We start from the raw sequence: 18,005 nt of genomic DNA, 5'->3' as shown, positions 1-18,005 counted from the left end.
GTGTTTGCGCAGCCGCGATAGCGCGCGCGGCCCGCCATTTTGTGTTGGGCCCAGTCTCGCTAAGCGGGAGAAAATTATTAGTCCGGTGCTCGACTCTGCGGACGGTCGCTGCGGAGGGGGGGGCAGAGCGACCGCGGACGCCTGACTCCAAAGCGAATATAACGGCGAAAGGAAGAAGCCAAGAGTGAGTGAAGCGCTCGCTTTGCCGCTGGACGCGGAAACGTTTTTGTAGGAGCTGTCGACGGCCTCTAGGTGTCACGGTAGGGCTCACCGGCCAGGCGGCTGGCTGGTGGGGGGTGTTTGTCTCCCTCTATCGTTGTCCAAAATGCACTCAATCCGTCTATAAATTGTAACTCCCGGTCTCAGTTGGGCAATTTGTTGCCCTACGGCACATATTTCGAGGGATTCGAACGGAGATGGTTGCATTTCTGCGTATTTCTGTTTTAGATTTGTTCGGGCCTGTCCTCCATTTTATCCGTGCCCTTTGTTTCCTGTTTTCGGTCGTACTGGCGCCTCCGAGTTGACTTAACGTTAGCCAACAACACGCAGCTGCTTTCGGAGTAGCTCGAATCAAAGTATCGCTTTTCAGGGTCGATGAACTGCGACTTAACTACGACATAAAAATAAGTTGGCTTTCTTAACACGCGCGTACGAGTGATAAGATTATTTTTTTGTTTGATGTACAGTTCGGTAAACGGACCCATTATCAACGTTAAAGCAACACATGCTAGCGCAAGGAGGCTTCAAGGACTGCTTTTTTAGAAGTTAGCCTCACTTTTATCCACTTACAGTGGTTTCAGCCTGACCCTGGTTACTCTGCCCTGGCTTTAGCTGATGTGCAGTTGGATAAACATTTATATGTAATTATGTAATGGAAAGAAATTCTACTGTCACAACTACAAACGATAATTTGTTTAGATTCTTCCATACAGGACAGATTTGGACCCCTCCCTTAGCTTTAGCTAAAACTAAATGTTGAAGTGAAGCTACTCCAGCTATCTGATAGTCCTACAGTCACCCTAATATGCAGATTCGCCAACCATAAAGTTATATCAATAAAGTTTAAAAATACGGTCCAGTTGTTGAGATTATCCACTGCCGGTAGGAACCGGTAATTACATTTATGTTGAAAGTAATTATCAATGAAAAGTAGTTGGGTGTGTCTCAGGATAACCCTCCGCATGATCGTTTGAAATGACTAGAAAACTGCGTAAATCTCCTTTAAAATGCGGACGTGGGGGGTCGAAGAAAGCTCATTGCGACGGCACATTTTGTGGTCGATAAATGGATGGAACAGATTTTATTTATTTCTTTTCAAGTATTTTTATTATTTTCTTATGAACACATAAAACATTGAAGTGCAGCATGTACAAATACTCATACACATGCAATGTACACGAACAAAGATAAAGTGCTGTACTGAAAATAATTGTCATACTCCTAAACTCTGTAATGTGTGACATCATGAGCAGGATCCTACAGTTTGTGCGCGGGCCGCTGCTCTTTCTGTCTGTTAGTCTTGAGCCGTGTGACTCCATTGTCTTTCGCTTTGCTGCTATTCCTCTGAGTTGATTATAAATGTTCTTTGTTAGGACATAAAGTCACACTACAACTGCCTCAGTTTTTAATACATGTCCTCTATATTTAGGGTGTTGTTTGGCCATCGCCATGGAGGGTGAAGTCGTTTCCATGGACACCGCTGAGGCTGATGGAAAAGTCCTGTCAGAAGGCGGGGAGACCATGATACAGGGGACAGCGATAACAGCGGAGGGGGAAGTGGCCGGCAACGTGGAGATGATGGTGATGGGGGCACTCGACCCGACTCTGCTGCAGATGAAGACGGAGGTGTTGGATGGCGGCGGCACGGTGACTGTTACCGGGGGAGACGAGGGTCAGATCATCACTCTACAGGTTAGAATAAAACTCGGCCTACGCTAAAGTTTTGCTTGTTAGTTCTTGTTTTTTGGTTGTAAAACAAATTTTGGCATTTGATCACATGGAAGTCTCTTTTATCGCAGGTGGTGAACATGGAAGAGCAGACGGGCGCCGCGCTGGGGCTTGGGCAACTCCAGCTAGTTCAGGTCCCCGTCGCGTCGGCTGTCGAGGCGCTCCACGCCACTTACGTTGATGGATCGACTGCGGACAAGGAAGCAGAGCCGGTTATCTGCCACACCCTTCCTTTGCCCGAGGGCTTTCAGGTGAGCGGCGACTCTGGGTTCTTCGGCTTCAGACCTTCTCATGTCCCCAGTTTTGCATTCTTGGGCAAACGTATGTACTTTTGCCATAACGCAGTTCTTCTTGTTTTTTTTTCAAGGTGGTAAAAGTGGGCGCCAATGGTGAAGTGGAGACTGTAGAGCAGGAGGAGCTCCAGGCAGCACACGAGGAGCTTCAAGGAACAAGGGGAGAGGAGGAGGAGGAGGAAGAGGTGGTAGAAGAGGAAGCCCCTGTGCCTCAGCAAGAAGACCCAGAGTGGACCAAGGACCCAGACTACCAACCCATCACCACTCTCCGTAAAGGAAAGAAGGGAAAGAAGAGCCGCCTGCGATACGGGGAGGGGGACCGTGACATGGACGTCTCCGTGTACGACTTTGAAGAAGAGCAACAGGAGGGGCTGCTGTCAGAGGTCAACGCAGAGAAAGTCGTGGGGAACATGAAGCCACCAAAGCCAACCAAGATCAAGAAAAAAGGTTTCGCTTCAGCCTTTAAACTCCAGATACACATATTTTATATTTTATACTGTGGGCTCCTATTAACCAAAAACCCTGACGTGGTTTTTACATGTGATGAATTGAAAGCCCATAGTGTCCCCTTCCCTGTGTGTCCAGGTGTGAAGAAGACTTTCCAGTGTGAGCTGTGCAGCTACACCTGTCCAAGGCGCTCCAACTTGGACCGGCACATGAAGAGCCACACGGACGAGAGGCCACACAAATGCCACTTGTGTGGACGGGCGTTTCGAACAGTCACGCTGTTGAGGAACCACCTTAATACGCACACTGGTACTTCAGAGAGCAGCATTTATACTCGATTTGAAAGGTTTTAATGAAAGGATTAGTGAATTATTGAAATGTCTTCCATTTGTTTAGGCACTCGGCCACATAAATGCACAGATTGTGACATGGCGTTTGTGACCAGTGGTGAATTGGTGCGTCATCGTCGCTATAAACACACGCATGAGAAGCCCTTCAAGTGCTCCATGTGTGACTACTGCAGTGTGGAGGCAAGATATATGATCGATTACGTCTCGCTGGAAAAAAGGTCATGTTTTAAGCTTCCTTCTGCTCTTTTTGTAGGTAAGTAAGCTGAAAAGACACATTCGCTCCCACACCGGGGAGCGGCCCTTTCAGTGCAGTCTGTGCAGCTATGCTAGCAGGGACACGTACAAGCTGAAAAGACACATGAGGACACACTCGGGTAAGTACGCTTGAACCTTCTACCTGGTGAAAAGCGTTCACGCACCTGTTTGAGAAGTGTCACGTCAAGAGCAACATTGTGTTTTGCCGCAGGCGAGAAGCCGTACGAATGCTACATCTGCCACGCCCGGTTCACCCAGAGCGGCACCATGAAGATGCATATTCTGCAGAAACACACTGAGAATGTGGCCAAGTTCCATTGTCCACACTGTGATACCGTCATCGCACGCAAGAGTGACCTCGGTTCGTTGTGGCTTATCCTTGTTTTGTTTTAACCCGTCTTTAAAGTGATCGGGTGTAGTAGAATATGTGCTGGGAAGACTTTTCATTTGTTCCTATAAGCCGTGGATGCGAGAGATGCTGCGTTAAAATACTTTACGCCATTTTTAAACCTCTGTTTGTGTTTTTCCAGGCGTTCACTTGAGAAAGCAACACTCGTTCATTGAGACCGGGAAGAGATGCCGCTACTGCGACGCTGTGTTTCACGAGCGCTACGCTCTCATCCAACACCAGAAGACTCACAAAAACGAGAAGCGTTTTAAGTGTGAGCAGTGCGACTACTGCTGCAGACAGGTGCGTGTCGAGCGGAGAGGGAGACGCTTCCGCCGCCTTCGTTTGATCGTGTGCTAAATGACCTTTTGTGTGGCCCAGGAGCGTCACATGATCATGCACAAGCGTACGCACACCGGGGAGAAGCCCTTTTCCTGCAGCCAGTGTGAGAAAACGTTTCGGCAGAAACAGCTTCTGGACATGCACTTCAAGCGCTACCACGATCCCAGCTTCGTCCCGACGGCCTTCGTCTGCGGCAAGTGCAGCAAGACGTTCACTCGCCGGGTAGGACCGGGCGCCGCGTTTGCGCCGCCCCGTTGTTTTACTCTCCGGTGGGGTCGCCGGGGGATAATTGTTATGCGTGTGCTTCAAAGAACACCATGCTGCGCCACACTGATAATTGCACGGGCGAGGTCGTCGAAGACGAAAATGGAACGCCCACACCTAAGAAGGGACGCCGGGGGAGGAAGAGGAAGATGCAGACCAGAAAGGATGATGATGACGACGACGAAGATGATGACACAGGTGCTTTACATGTTCGCCTTGGTAGCAGTTACCTTGTGCACTGTATAATATGCCAATGGGTCGGAGGTCACCTTTTATTTTTTAATCTTGTAAGTAAAACAATTTCACGTTAACTTTTTTTAGTGTATATGGATCATTAGAATGATGCAATGACTTAGTTTGGACGTATCTATGACATGATTTCAGCTTTGAGGTCACCTGTTGTCACACTAACCAAGCCGCTGCTCAGAATACACACCGATGGTGGTGAGATGGACACGCGGAGGTTTTGGTCCATCGCATAATGACATCACACAGTTGCTTTTGTTTGATGCACAGCTTCATTTAGAACCCTGATGCACCACACCCCAGGGGGGGTTCTCCTGGACCGTGAAGGTGAACGACGAACCGTTTAGTGTAGCCTTTTAAAGAATGTCAACGGCCATCTGAGTGCCAACAGAAGCCACGGCTTTTCGGATCAGGCAATGCTTTTCTAATCTTTATTTTGGTGAGGTCATTCCATTTACTGCCAGATTATATTACTGGGCTGGCAGCTCTGCTCGACATCATTTACAAGGGTTCAAACGTGCTCTTTCACGTACCTTGTAGGAAGTTATAAATTAAAGATCTATCTGCTGATGCTCTTAACTCCACATGTGTAGAGGCTGACCAGGAGGAAGCGGAGGAGGAAGACGAGGTGTTAAGTGAGATTGAGGTGGAACAGGCCCCACCAGTTGTTCCTATTCCAGCCCCTGTGGAGCCCCCAGTCAAAAGGAAACGGGGACGCCCCCCAAAGATCAAGCCAGAAGGTAAGTGTCAGGCCTACGTGGCTGAAATGCCGCCGCGGTTTCCTTTTTATTAAACTGTTGTCTGGAGTAAACAGGATTTGTTGCCGACTCGCTCTCAGCAGCAGCAGCTGCTATTCTTCGCGTGAAGGACGAGGCCACTGGAAAGGTGGATGACATAATCGTGAAGGAGGAGGACGAAGCCGAGCACGAGGAAGACGAGGGCGCCGTAGAGGAGGTGGTGGTTGGCGGGGGCAAGTCGACCGATGAAGCGGAGCCGTTGTCCCAGGAGGAGGGGACAGCAGAGGAGGTGCAGGTGTCCGAGGGGCCGAATGGGGACCTTACCCCTGAGATGATCCTCAGCATGATGGACCGGTGATGGATACAACGCTCAACCCGTAAACTGACGCGTCACGTTTTGTTTCTGAATGAAAATTTTGTATGACCTTTTCATCCTAGACATAATCTTCGCCGGTGTAATTTAAGATTTCATTTTTAAAAAGAAAATCATGTTTCGATGAAAGACTGGGGGAAAAATGAAAATGGCTTTTAGCAGGTTCTTCCTTCTGTCATCGTTGCCTTTGTTTGGATCCTCACTAGATGAAGACCCTTTTTGTATTGCTTTTCTCTAAGCCCATTTTAATTTTCCATTCTCTAAATGTGTCATTGGGTTAACCTTTAAATAGATGGGAGTGTATCAATGATTTAGATACTGCTTTACTTTATTGCCGCATTTCCAATCAATATCCTCACTGGAGAGCTCAAAGTACCTCTCAGTTTGAAAAGAAAAATGTCTTGAAAGAAATGCGAGGACGACTTTCAGGGAGATATTACTGCCATTAATCACAGGCACATTAAGATTTTTTTAAGTTTCTTAAATCCATTTTAATCTAGATTTTAATATCTGACTAGACAGTTTCTGATATTCCTTTCCATAACTCACCCAGACGATGTATATGTACTAAACTTTGTCACTGGGGGAGTTCAAGGAAAGACCGATGTTTGTTCTTTTGTGTAGCCATTCCACTTTGGGGGTAATATTTTCCTATTTGTACCATTGGCAGCGCTACATAGCGGCTTGGATGATTTTAGCAACTGTGGCAGACGAGACTGGGTTTGACGACAACCAATAAAAAGTAGATGAGACAAATGTTTGTATCTGAAGCTGTAATGACCTGGTTATGGATGTCAGTCTTGTTTGGCCAAGGTAGATATGAGTTTAGTGGTTTTTCAAAGGGTCTGCTTGAAATATCAAAATTAGCTAAGAAATGCCCGAGTGCTAACGCAGAAATGACTGTGTAATTTGCTTGCAAATATATTTTATTAAATGGATGACTTGATTAAGCGTTTCACTCATTTGTATGTCTGAAGAACGAACTGGGGCGACGCTCTCGGTGTTCTGTGTGATTTTACCGATGCCTCGGCCACGCTAGCGTAGTTTGATACCTAAATGCAGCGATGGGGGGAATAATGGGAGGGGACAGATTGACATGTTTCATGTTTTCTTTTCAACCCGTCCTGTGTTCATAAATGTAGTTTAGGTTCATGCTGAGTGGAATTAATCTGCAGTAGTTTTTTGTGTGTTTTATGTACACAGCTTCCATACTGGGGACAGACATGTATACTGTCTGTATAATATAGTTTAATTACTGTGTTCTGTAATTAAGGGACAATTTCAAGTCCACCTGTGGCAAGAAATCCCGAGTTAATTTAAACTGTTCATTTCATACGACTGATGTAACAGCAAACGGGTTTGTCGACTCGTCAGTAACGTTACCATCGTTACGTAAAGTAGAATTTGTTGTGCAAATAGGATAATTACTCAATATTTATGTATTTTTATTTCTTACTATTATGAAAATAAGTTCCCTTCTATGGCAAGGGTAAATATAAAATAATTTTAAACAAATTTATTTCATTATTTAATTAGCAATAAATTGGAGGTTTGGCGCAAACCATGTGTGGGTAGTAGTTTATCTGATGGAAAAAATTAGTTCGTTTTAGCTTTATTTATTAAAAAAGCATCTATATTTGGAGACTAAAGACATAATACGGAAACATAAAATAAATAAATAAATTCTAATTTATATGTCAACATCTTAACAGATGTTAATAATATACCAAAAAGTTACCTCATCTTTATATTCATTCTGAAGGAATTTGAGTTGTTCCTTAACACTGTTAAATCAAATTGTCGAAAGTACGTTTATCCGCAAATCGGATTATTTAATTCCATGCAGGTATGAAACGCCCTTTTTGCACGGAATTGAAAGACGTATGCATCGATCCACACACGGAGTCGTGTAGCAGCCACACAGGATAAATAAATGATATTCCTGCTGTCGGTTTGGCTGCACATCCTGTTTTGTCAGAAGAACTCCGGAGAGAGAAAACGCAACATGCGCTCCCTGCAGACTGCTAGTAAACTTAATAAATCAATCAATCTGAACATCCTGTCTGGGGGACTACTGAGGATTTGGAGACTTTTGGTACAGTCTATCTTTGGAAAACATCCTGTCTGGGGGACTACTGAGGATTTGGAGACTTTTGGTGCTGTCTATCTTTGGCAAACATCCTGTCTGGGGGACTACTGAGGTTTAGGAGACTTTTGGTACTGTCTATCTTTCGGAAACATCCTGTCTGGGGGACTACTGAGGTTTAGGAGACTTTTGTTACAGTATCTTTCAGAAACATCCTGTCTGGGGGACTACTGAGGATTTGGAGACTTTTGGTACTGTCTATCTTTCGGAAACATCCTGTCTGGGGGACTACTGAGGATTTGGAGACTTTTGGTACTGTCTATCTTTCGGAAACATCCTGTCTGGGGGACTACTGAGGATTTGGAGACTTTTGGTACTGTCTATCTTTCGGAAACATCCTGTCTGGGGGACTACTGAGGATTTGGAGACTTTTGGTACTGTCTATCTTTCGGAAACATCCTGTCTGGGGGACTACTGAGGATTTGGAGACTTTTGGTACTGTCTATCTTTCGGAAACATCCTGTCTGTTTTTCCATCTGATTCACTGTGGCGTCAGAGAAGCGCAAGGAATCAACGGGAAAACAGTGACAGACTGAGATACATTCCTGTTGCCACAGCAACTACATGAAACGTGGTATCCGGTTGGTCGAACTACATTTCAAAATAAATGTACACATTACAGTAGTTTAAGATGGTTCTGAATATTTTCTGTAAAAAATAAATAAATAAAATATATTACCAGTTAAAAATTTGGACATACCTTCTTATTTAATGTTTTTTTTTTTTTTTATCACATTTGATGCATTAGTCATTAATACATAAAAACTATGATGCAAGATAATGTGGCGTTATTTAGCAAGCAAAATATTACAAAAGAACTCTAAATCTTATTTATTTTAGATGGATGGATTTGCTAACCCGTGGCTGTTTCTCAGTGAGCTTCATGATGTCACCTGTTAGGATATGTTGAAAAGGAAGTCAGGAAGTTCTGATATCAGAAACTCATCAAAAGATCAACATTTCACTTCACTCGTGACTGCAAATATTGGTTCCCTTCCGGAGCGCTTTTAATGTGAAAGTCCGCGACAGGAAGTAGTCCATAATTACTGCTGTTGTCTTGAATGTGGACCAAAAAAAAAAACTGCGAAATGGAGCGCAGGGGCAGCGCCCAGAATAACTGTTAGCCTGCGCGGAGCGGCGCGTCGGAGATGAGAGTCCGTGCCGGACGCTGAAGCACCGAAGCGCCGAAGCACCGAAGCACCGGAGCAGAGGTTGGTTCCTGCTGGCTTCCGTTTTACTGCGAAGGTCACAACAAGAAGATCCTTCGTTCCTCTCTACGTGGGCTGAGTCCGACCTGAAGGGAAGTCGTTCTGGTATAATGTCCGCCAGCTGCCCGTGATTGATCCCCCCCCCCCCCCGCCCTTCCCAGCTGTTCGGGGCCTGCTATGGGTTCGGTGGACCCATACTTTAGAGGAAGACGGCCTTGGGGGTCCTGGTATGGACGGGGGTGGGGGTGGGGGGCTTGGTGTGGCCTGTGAGGAGCTCCATTGGGGGGGGGGTACGGAATACGAAATCTGGAACGAAACCATGTTTGTAGTTTGTTGTTGTAGCTCCATCTTTGGCTGAAGAGCACATCCGTGATGTGTTCCTGTCCGCCCCGTTAGGATAATCCGGTAATCTGGAGTAGCGTTGTATTGTAACATCATCTCCTCCTCCTCCTCCCCTCCCTCCTCCTCTTCCTCCTCCCCTTCCTCCTCCTCCTCCTCCTCGTACAACGGTGTGGATGAACGCTGCGTTCCTCTTTAGATCTGCTCAGACTCCTTCATCTGAACTACTTCGTGAATCGATGGAATAATCGCGTATGAATGTACCGATTATGATTAATCTGAATCGTGATGTAGTTTAACAATCCCAGTTCTTACACCTCAGGCTTCGGTAGGCCTTCATGTTGACGTCTCACCTGTCAACATGCCGGCATTCCAATAAGGTGATTGATTAGTCCATCGATTTGATTGATCACTAATTTGTTAAGAAAAGAGAAAAAACATGTTTTACAGATTCTTGATTTTTTTTTAAAGCACATTTTATCCAGTTTAATCTATTTGAGTTATTCCTGTGTTTGAGTTATTCCTCTGTTTGAGTTATTCCTCTGTTTGAGTTATTCCTCTCTGTTTGAGTTATTCCTCTGTTTGAGTTATTCCTCTCTGTTTGAGTTATTCCTCTCTGTTTGAGTTATTCCTCTCTGTTTGAGTTATTCCTCTGTTTGAGTTATTCCTCTGTTTGAGTTATTCCTCTGTTTGAGTTATTCCTCTCTGTTTGAGTTATTCCTCCCTGTTTGAGTTATTCCTCCCTGTTTGAGTTATTCCTCTGTTTGAGTTATTCCTCTGTTTGAGTTATTCCTCTCTGTTTGAGTTATTCCTCCCTGTTTGAGTTATTCCTCCCTGTTTGAGTTATTCCTCTGTTTGAGTTATTCCTCTGTTTGAGTTATTCCTCTGTTTGAGTTATTCCTCTCCGTTTGAGTTATTCCTCTCTGTTTGAGTTATTCCTCTGATCCAGTTGAGTTTTGAGATGAACACTTTGGCAGTTTTTAACACCGTATTTTAATTGCAAATCAGTCTGAGCTGAATATTATTCAGCCCGACTCAGTCAGCATGACTGTTTATGTGCAGACTGACTGAAACAGGCCCCAAACAGCCTGAACACGGCTGCTGCGTTGTGCGTACAGTGAGTGTGTGAAACGCCAGTCTTGTGAGGCGACTGGAAACAGAGTCGTCTTTGTTCCCGCTGCTCTGTGAAGAGGAATAATCCGGCTAATGATCTCTCATGTCAGGATAAACAGCAAACTGTGCATGTGTGTGTGTGTGTGTGTGTGTGTGTGTGTGCGTGTGTGCGTGTGTGTGTTTCACCGCTGTGAATATCCAAAGTGGACGTCCAATCCGAGCATGTGTTCTGTGAATGGTGGGCGGTTTGGTCTTTGATGGACTCTCTCTTGTGCTGCCTTTCCTTTGCCACATTATAACCCTAAACCTTCCGGTGTGCAGCTACTATTAGTGCTTTAACTTGACCCCCCCCCCCACTGATGTGATTTTATCTGTACATTGACATCTCCGCTGCTCCAGCAGGTGCGACGCTCGACCCCTTCTCCTACGGCGGAGCACGTTTCTCCTCGGGTCACGATCCGATGTCTTTCTCTGTCCTTTCGCTGGCTCGTCCTCGGAGCTTGTGTAAATGTGGGCTCGGATCCTGCTTGACAGATTTAGTGTGCTTTAAGTCTGTAATCTCTTTTGTGACTAGATTAGCTCAGGAGTGACCCTCTCTCTAGTTTTCCGACATAATCTGCGGCTTATCTCGGAGAAGAGGAGGAAGAGGAGGAGGGGGGGGGGTCGACTTTTACACCTTGGCACACACGGAAGGATAGTTTTATATATTCTCGGGGGCAAACGTCTGTGCAGAACTTCCTGTGTGGAGTCAGCCATGAGACTTCCTGTGGATGTGAGGGAGGAAGCAGGGCTGCGCTCCCTACTGCTGTCGGGCGGGGGCGGGGGCGGGGGGGGCACCGCGGCGGCTACGTCCACGCTGCTAACAAACAATGTGGTCAGACGGAGGAAGTGAGAAATGCCGTGTGTCCTCTTTTCACAGAGCAAGCTTTCCTCCAGTGACGTTTCAGCGGGAGCAGGAATGGCCGTTGTCCTTTAATGTGTCCCTCTTGTGTATTTACAGGACATGTCCTCTGGTCTGTCTGAGCACGCTCGCCTCTCTCCACCCAGCAGGTGAGCAGCGGCGCGCTCTCGATCCTCGAGCGAGCTGACATCAGAAATGACCCCGTGTGTTCCGTCTCTCTCTCTCTCTCTCTCTCGCCCCCCCCCTCCCGCAGCACTGTTTGATCTGAGCCAAGCGGGCCTTGTAAGGAAGCAGGATGTTCACGGGATCCACCAAACTTCCACCCGCTAAAACCCCCCAGCCGGAGCGGCTCGATGAAGTGTACGCTGCGTTACGCAGAGGATTGCAGTGAGTAGACGACACGGGGGGGGGGGGGGGGTCCAGTTCAAAGGTCAAGCGGTGACAGTGACGGCGCTTCTGTTGACAGGTCGTACCTTCAGGTCCATCAGCTCGAACTGGACAGTCTGGGTCACCAGATCAGAGAAAACAAGCGGAACGGCCGCCTGGTGAGAGCCGAACCGGTCCAACCGGCGCTGCCTATCGTTCCGGTGTCTCCTCTCCCCAGTCAGGAGGGCAGTTTGACGTGCGGTGATGCTAATGAGCCTGTTCTTACTTTGCTTCCTTTGCAGGGATCTTTGTATGAGCAAGATAAGGTGAGTTTCCACCACAGCGAGTGCAGGACATGAAGACTTTGTAAAGGTGGACGAGCGACTCGTCTGTCCCGTCTCGGCTTGTCCAGTTTAACACTTTGTTTCTTTCTCTCCTAGCAAGTGAAAGCGATAGAGAGGTTCATGCGTCGCTTGGAATTCCATCTCAGCAAGGTGTGTTTGCGTTCAATGCTTTATTTTTATTTACATTTAAATAGACTCCTTTGAAGGTTTTATCTTTAGGGACAAACACAAAGAGATGCATCACCTGACTGTTGACGTCGCTCAGCTCATTGTTTCGCTTTTGCCGCCCACTAATTTGGGGTTTTGATTCATTCTTCCTGCTCGGCACCTTGCAGCAGAGTAGCGAGTGCTACGTGAATGTAGTGCAGCGTTCAGCAGCCTAGCAAAGACGCCATATTTACCTCAGGAATCAGCGGAGCTGAAGTTGGAGTGATCCTAACAACGTTTAAACGGCATCTGCTTGCTATGAAGCTCAGGAACGGACGTTTCCCATTTCTGCATTTGGGATCCAGAGAGTCTCTGTCTCGTGTCAAAAGTAGATCCGAAAGGTTTAGTTGGAACATTTAGAGAATCGTTTGTGGTAAGACTAGCAATCGCTGCTCCCTCACTTCCAAACAACCAAACACCAAGACGGTAGATGAAAGGACGTTCCTGCTGATAGTCCTGGTCTTCTCTCTCCGAGCGAATATTTGGGGTTCGGCTTTCATTTGTTAATCTGTGAGGTGCGTGCGCTTCCAGGTGGAGGAGCTGTACGACGCGTACTGCATTCAGTGGCGACTGCGGGATGGAGCAAGTAAGATGGTGGCAGCCTTTAACTCCGCCACGGGCAGCAAGGAGGCCAGAGAGAGTCTGAGTGAAGCCAACAAGGGCTTCAGGGAATGCACAGAGGTAGGTGGGCTGACCCGAGGCCAGCGTGTGGCCAGGATTCAGGATTACGCTCATCTCACGATGCAGCGTGCATATTCTGCTAAAAGCTAATCCCTGTTAAATAATTGAACTCCGGCCATCTGCCCGTCTGCAGCACATGTGCTCGCTCGAGAGTGAATTAGAAAGCCAGATGGGAGAATTCCATGTCAAGATGAAGGGTGAGTCAAGTTCCCCTCCGGCAGGGACCCCCGGCCTCGTCGCCCGCTCTGATTTGGTGTTTTCCCTCGTTTTAGGCCTCGCTGGGTTTGCCCGACTGTGTGCCGGTGACCAGTATGAGGTAAGTAGGTGGACTCTCTCTGTGTGTGTGTGTGTGTGTGCGCGCAGCCTTAGATTGGCTGTTTGATGCCCTTTCAGGTGCTAATGCGTTACGGGAGGCAGCGCTGGAGGCTCCGAGGCCGCGTGGAAGGGAGCAGCAAGCAGATATGGGACAGCGAGGAATACATCTTCCTGCCTCTCGTCACAGAGCTGCTGTCCATCAAGGTGATGAGAACCAAAGCCAGACGATGTGCGCCGAGGTCGGGTGGGGCGTAGCTCCAAGGTGTCTGCAGTCAGACGATCTGTTCCTCAGCGGCCTTTATCTCGCTACGCACCTCGTCTTAAAAGATGCTAAACTCTGCACCGCTTTCGGTTGTCAAGGTGACGGAGCTGAAGAGCCTGGCCAATCACGTGGTGGTGGGCAGTGTGTCCTGTGAAATGCTCGACCTCTTCTGCCCACTTCCCCAGACGCTGGCAGTGGACATCAACGACCTTGGGACGGTGAAGCTGAACTTGGAGGTCACCTGGAGGTGCTGAGCTCCCCTTTTCATTCGTTGTTGGCACGTTTATTCTGCCATTTTTCATTTCTCTTTTTGCTTCTTCTCGCGTTGATCTTCTTCCTTTTTCAGTCCGTTTGATAAGGATGACCAATCATCGTCGACCAGCACCGTCTCCAAACGGCTGCTGTCCAATCAGAGCCCCCCCGACACGCCCTCTATGCGAGAGCAGGTGTTTTATGTGAGTGACACTGAGAGCGAGATTGTTATTCCTACTTGCAGCTCCATCACGCACACGCACACGCACACACACACACACGCCTGCATCTCTTCTTTCATTCTCACTGATGGTTTTTATTGCTGTCACGTCACCGCCTTGTTCTATTTCAGCTGCGGCCCCACTGCATTGTGTGTAGCGGCAGCGCTGACATGTGTGTTAGGAGGCGTGGCGATGGAAGCGGTGCGTTTAGCACGCGGCGAGTGGGCGGTAGTGTTAGCGGGACGTGTGGCAGCAGCAGCACGTATGAACGGAGCTGTGGTCCTTGTAGCTGTTTATTAGTCGTCGAGTAGAGCTCCAATGTGTCCCCTCCTCTTCCTCGCCTTGCACGAAGAGCGAGCCTCAGGGCAGACAGCGCTGTTTGCCGCTGGAGGCCGGACAGGAAGTCAGCCGAACGACAACTCGACTCACCAGCGTTCCTCTGCTGTGTTGGGTCGTAGCTGCTTTGTGATTACACATCAATGGTTTTGTCATTTGAATGATTTGTTCATTTCTGATCAGTCGGGCTCCGAATAGTAAAAAGCATTGTCTGTTTCCGCCCAACAGAACAGCAGGATATGCATATATATATATTAATCTGCTGCTTTTATTGTTTGCATGCTGGTAGTTCTGGATATTATCTAATAGCAAACGTAGAAAAACGGATCGTTTACTCGGGAGATGAACTCCGTGTTTTGTCGTCTGTCTCCCGCAGTCTCTGCTGAAGCGACAGGGCGAGATGGAGAACGGCACAGTCTGGTCCAACTCCTCCGAGTCCTCCGACGACTCGTCCAGTCCTGCGTTGGCTCACCACGCTCAGAGGCTGGTGGCCTCCAACATGCTGCAAACCACTCTCACCAGCCAGATGTCTCTCACGCCGCGCAAGTCCAGCGCCTCGACGCCGTCGCTGTCCTCCAACCAAGAGGAGGACGAGGCGGAAGCCGGGGAGGTTTTCTCTCAGGTGGATCCGGTGCCCAACGGCCATCTGCAGACCTCCGTCTCTCACGGCCAAGCTGAGAGCGGTCCAGACTGTACAGGAACTGACGGGGCATCTGTCCAATCGGCTGAGTCCCCAGCAGACCTCAGCTCCTCCCGCCCCGACGTTTCCTCTGCTCCTCCTGCATCGCTGACGCAGAGACCGGCTTTATCTGGAAGCAGCGCCCCACAGGCATATATTTCATCGGAGGAGGTGAATGATGCTTCTTCTGAGGACTCGTCCGCACAGGTTGGGCAGAAAGAAGCAGAAACGGACGGAACCGCTGAAGAACCAGAGACACTTCAGTCCGTCCAGGAGTCAAAGCAGCCAGAGGAGGCTCCGGTGGTGAGCGTCTACAGTCGCTTCCTGTTTCTGTTGACGTGTTGCAGTGAGGATTGACTCCGATTGAGGCTCTGCGTCTTCTCTCCGCAGGTTCCTTTTCCCGCTTCCTCTAGTTTCACCCAGGAAGTAGAGACGGCCCTCGAAAGTTTTGACTTTCTTAACTGCGCCGACCTCGAGGAGGAAGACGAGGCAAACGACAAAGAGGAACCACAAGATGATGGCGAGGAGGAGGATAAAAGACAACACGAGGAGAACCAAAACAAAACGGAGGAAGAAAGAGCAACGGAAGAAGAAAAGGAAGAAGAGATCTTTTACTCTGGAGGAAGGTCAGTGTCTTTGGTTTTATTGGTTGAGAGCCCGGATGAATTTAATCTTAACCACGCTTTTCATCTGAAATAGTTCTGCACCCTCCATGTGTGACCGGAGGGGTGCTGTAACCATGGTTACAGCAGAACCACTATTCTGCTGTAACCATTTCTTTCTCAGATTCTTTCTTGCTGCTCGTGTCGTAAATATTAATAGACCGGATAGCAGCAGAATGGTGACATTTTCTAATGATTGCCCTTAAAGCTGAGACTAGACGACAATAAAGAAAATTAACGATGCGTCGGTGCAGCAGAGAAGACCTGGATTGACTACGACCATTTACGAGCAATTGCAGATCCACTAGTTTTACCGTCAACGTTGATCGTCAGGAGCTCGTTTTATTCATAAAGTTGGAGTTAATGGGGCTAAATCGATTGTTTGTTTGTTTGTTCTGAGACCGGGGTGTTGAGGAGTTGGTCACATTATTATCAGATCTGTATGCAGATGTGGATTCTGCTTTACTTTTAGAAAGGTTTATAGGACTCTTGTATAAACCTTTGTTTCGTTATAATCATGAAAAAATAGGCCCAATAAAGGCTGGCATGACTCGATATGCTCGGCTGCTTTCAGTCTGATCCCGATTCTGCAACAATCTGGATGCAGGATATTAAAATCTATATTTAGAGGTGATAACAGACGAGTGGAGTCATGACGCCGCAGCTGATATTTACCGGAGACAATACAGACGAAGTCTGATGAACATGGTGGACGGACCAGAGCAAAGTAATCGTGGTAGAACTCAATTCTGCATCCGAGTTGAGCGACGTCACCAGAGTGTGAGCTTTTGCCCTGGATGCAATTAGTTAGTTCCAGCTTGTTATTAGCATTAGCATTGTTAATATTGTTGTGGGCTACTATTCAGATACCAAACGTCCACATCAGTCTTCTTTTTGTCTCCCTCTGCAGCGATGACGATGAAGCAGACGGTCTAGAAATCCTAATGGAAGCTCCAGAAGGGTTTAGGAACTCCGATGAAGACCGTTTCTCTGAATCGCAGGTAATGAAAAGCATGCAGGATAATGTTCATATAAAATGCAAGAAACTTAAACAACAACAATTTCTTTACAAAAAGGAGTCCAACTTGGAAGAAGAGCAAGATTTGGGTCAGATAGAAATCCCCGAGGACCAGGAGGGGCACAGTGAGAAGACGTTTGTCGGTCAGATTCCACCGTTGTTCATGTGACCGTCCAGCAGCAGATGTGAGAAATGTTTCCTGTTAAGACTCATCACGTCATCGGGAGGAGCGTCCCCCCAGTCCCAGTCATTTGGCAGCCGCCGTCTCTCACCCTGCAGGTCTCGAGGACGTTTCTCTTCCGTCCCAGACAAACGGGCTCGTCCATGACGGACGGGTTTGTGCTCATATTTGCCTTGTTCTGACAAAGAACGACGAACCCCCACGTCCTCGTTTGTTTCAGCACGCACGCCATCACATTGCCTGGGTTGAAGTGGGGAGCCACTTGGTTTACACTCAACTGCTTCTGTCCTGTGGAAATTCAGTGGCCAAAATGTAAACATTTCAGGAACAGCTCCATGTGGCCTTGTTCTGGTTTTATTATGACCTCATTTTGTGTAATTTAAGAGATTATTCTTAAATTCAAGCTGGTGGGTGTTTTAATCAGGGAGGCATACACTTACTGAACGGAATTGCTAACATTTCAGCACTATCAGTATTTGTGGATATGAAAACTGTTGATCGCTATTTGCAGTATTAGATGAGGGGAAAGACTTTGTTTGAGGATTAATGTTACTGCTATTTGGACTTTAAGCTATTTTCAATGTACCCTTAAAACCAACGGGATCTTCTCTTGCTAGACGTTAGAGGGAAGCACACGGAGTGCAGACGTTACGTTAATCCTTCAGATTAAAGAGGAACAGCGGTGATATTACAAACGCTTGAAGGAAAGCAGTAAATCTTTCTTTGGTCCAGTTTTTTTAATTTTTTTATTAAAAATCTGTTTGCAGTGTAAACTTGTATTTCAGCCAGCATGTCTGTATAAAAGCTTAACCGGATCAGTTTAAGTGTGGAAGCTGGGAGCGGCCGGGTCTGCACTGAAGCTGCCTCACGTGGGCGCTAGAGTCTCGTTCAGCATCACGTCCATTCAGAAAGTGCCTCAAGAGACAGATGTAAGATTTTAAATGCCACGACCAAGAGAGAAGGCAAAAGAGAAGCGTTTATTTTCTGAATTACATAAGAGTGTGCACAATAAGAGATATTTACTGTTTCATATTAAGAATTGTGTTGAAATGTCCAAAAGTTTATGTTCAGAAATGTTTCGACTTTATAAAGGCTTCCTCAAAATGAACTCGTGCGTTGTACTGAATGCTTG

At 47.2% G+C, this 18,005-nt stretch overlaps 2 protein-coding genes across 2 annotated transcripts; both read left to right on the top strand.

Moving 5' to 3' along the window:
* Positions 1-47: 47 nt before the first annotated feature.
* Positions 48-6,588, top strand: LOC137909766 (transcriptional repressor CTCF-like). The gene is made up of 13 exons (XM_068754224.1): positions 48-184; positions 1,649-1,911; positions 2,019-2,198; positions 2,315-2,687; positions 2,826-2,996; positions 3,084-3,217; positions 3,291-3,411; positions 3,504-3,653; positions 3,823-3,983; positions 4,062-4,244; positions 4,334-4,484; positions 5,126-5,272; positions 5,371-6,588. The coding sequence occupies exons 2-13, from the start codon at positions 1,669-1,671 to the stop codon at positions 5,625-5,627; spliced, it is 2,271 nt and encodes a 756-aa protein (XP_068610325.1). The 5' UTR covers positions 48-184; positions 1,649-1,668; the 3' UTR covers positions 5,628-6,588.
* Positions 6,589-11,644: 5,056 nt separating this feature from the next.
* Positions 11,645-17,981, top strand: LOC137896052 (rho family-interacting cell polarization regulator 1-like). The gene is made up of 14 exons (XM_068741586.1): positions 11,645-11,736; positions 11,816-11,894; positions 12,018-12,041; positions 12,156-12,209; positions 12,798-12,947; positions 13,081-13,144; positions 13,220-13,263; positions 13,341-13,466; positions 13,623-13,771; positions 13,871-13,979; positions 14,710-15,315; positions 15,403-15,638; positions 16,585-16,675; positions 16,751-17,981. Exons 1-14 carry the CDS (start codon positions 11,645-11,647, stop codon positions 16,859-16,861), a joined length of 1,935 nt encoding a protein of 644 aa, XP_068597687.1. The 3' UTR covers positions 16,862-17,981.
* Positions 17,982-18,005: the final 24 nt, after the last annotated feature.

Source organism: Brachionichthys hirsutus, chromosome 1 (genome assembly GCF_040956055.1).
Source record: "Brachionichthys hirsutus isolate HB-005 chromosome 1, CSIRO-AGI_Bhir_v1, whole genome shotgun sequence".
In the NCBI taxonomy this organism is placed as follows: Eukaryota; Metazoa; Chordata; class Actinopteri; order Lophiiformes; family Brachionichthyidae; genus Brachionichthys; species Brachionichthys hirsutus.
This window is presented reverse-complemented; position numbering and strand designations above follow the sequence as displayed.

Bases quoted from the DNA above. Each gene is read 5' to 3' on its own strand.
- LOC137896052 (XM_068741586.1), top strand. From the start codon at position 11,645: ATGTTCACGGGATCCACCAAACTTCCACCCGCTAAAACCCCCCAGCCG. The intron at 12,210-12,797 runs GTGTGTTTGCGT...GTGCGCTTCCAG, and splicing joins TGGAATTCCATCTCAGCAAG to GTGGAGGAGCTGTACGACGC. The intron at 16,676-16,750 runs GTAATGAAAAGC...CTTTACAAAAAG, and splicing joins ACCGTTTCTCTGAATCGCAG to GAGTCCAACTTGGAAGAAGA.
- LOC137909766 (XM_068754224.1), top strand. From the start codon at position 1,669: ATGGAGGGTGAAGTCGTTTCCATGGACACCGCTGAGGCTGATGGAAAA. The intron at 3,654-3,822 runs GTTCGTTGTGGC...GTGTTTTTCCAG, and splicing joins CGCACGCAAGAGTGACCTCG to GCGTTCACTTGAGAAAGCAA. The intron at 4,245-4,333 runs GTAGGACCGGGC...TGTGCTTCAAAG, and splicing joins GCAAGACGTTCACTCGCCGG to AACACCATGCTGCGCCACAC.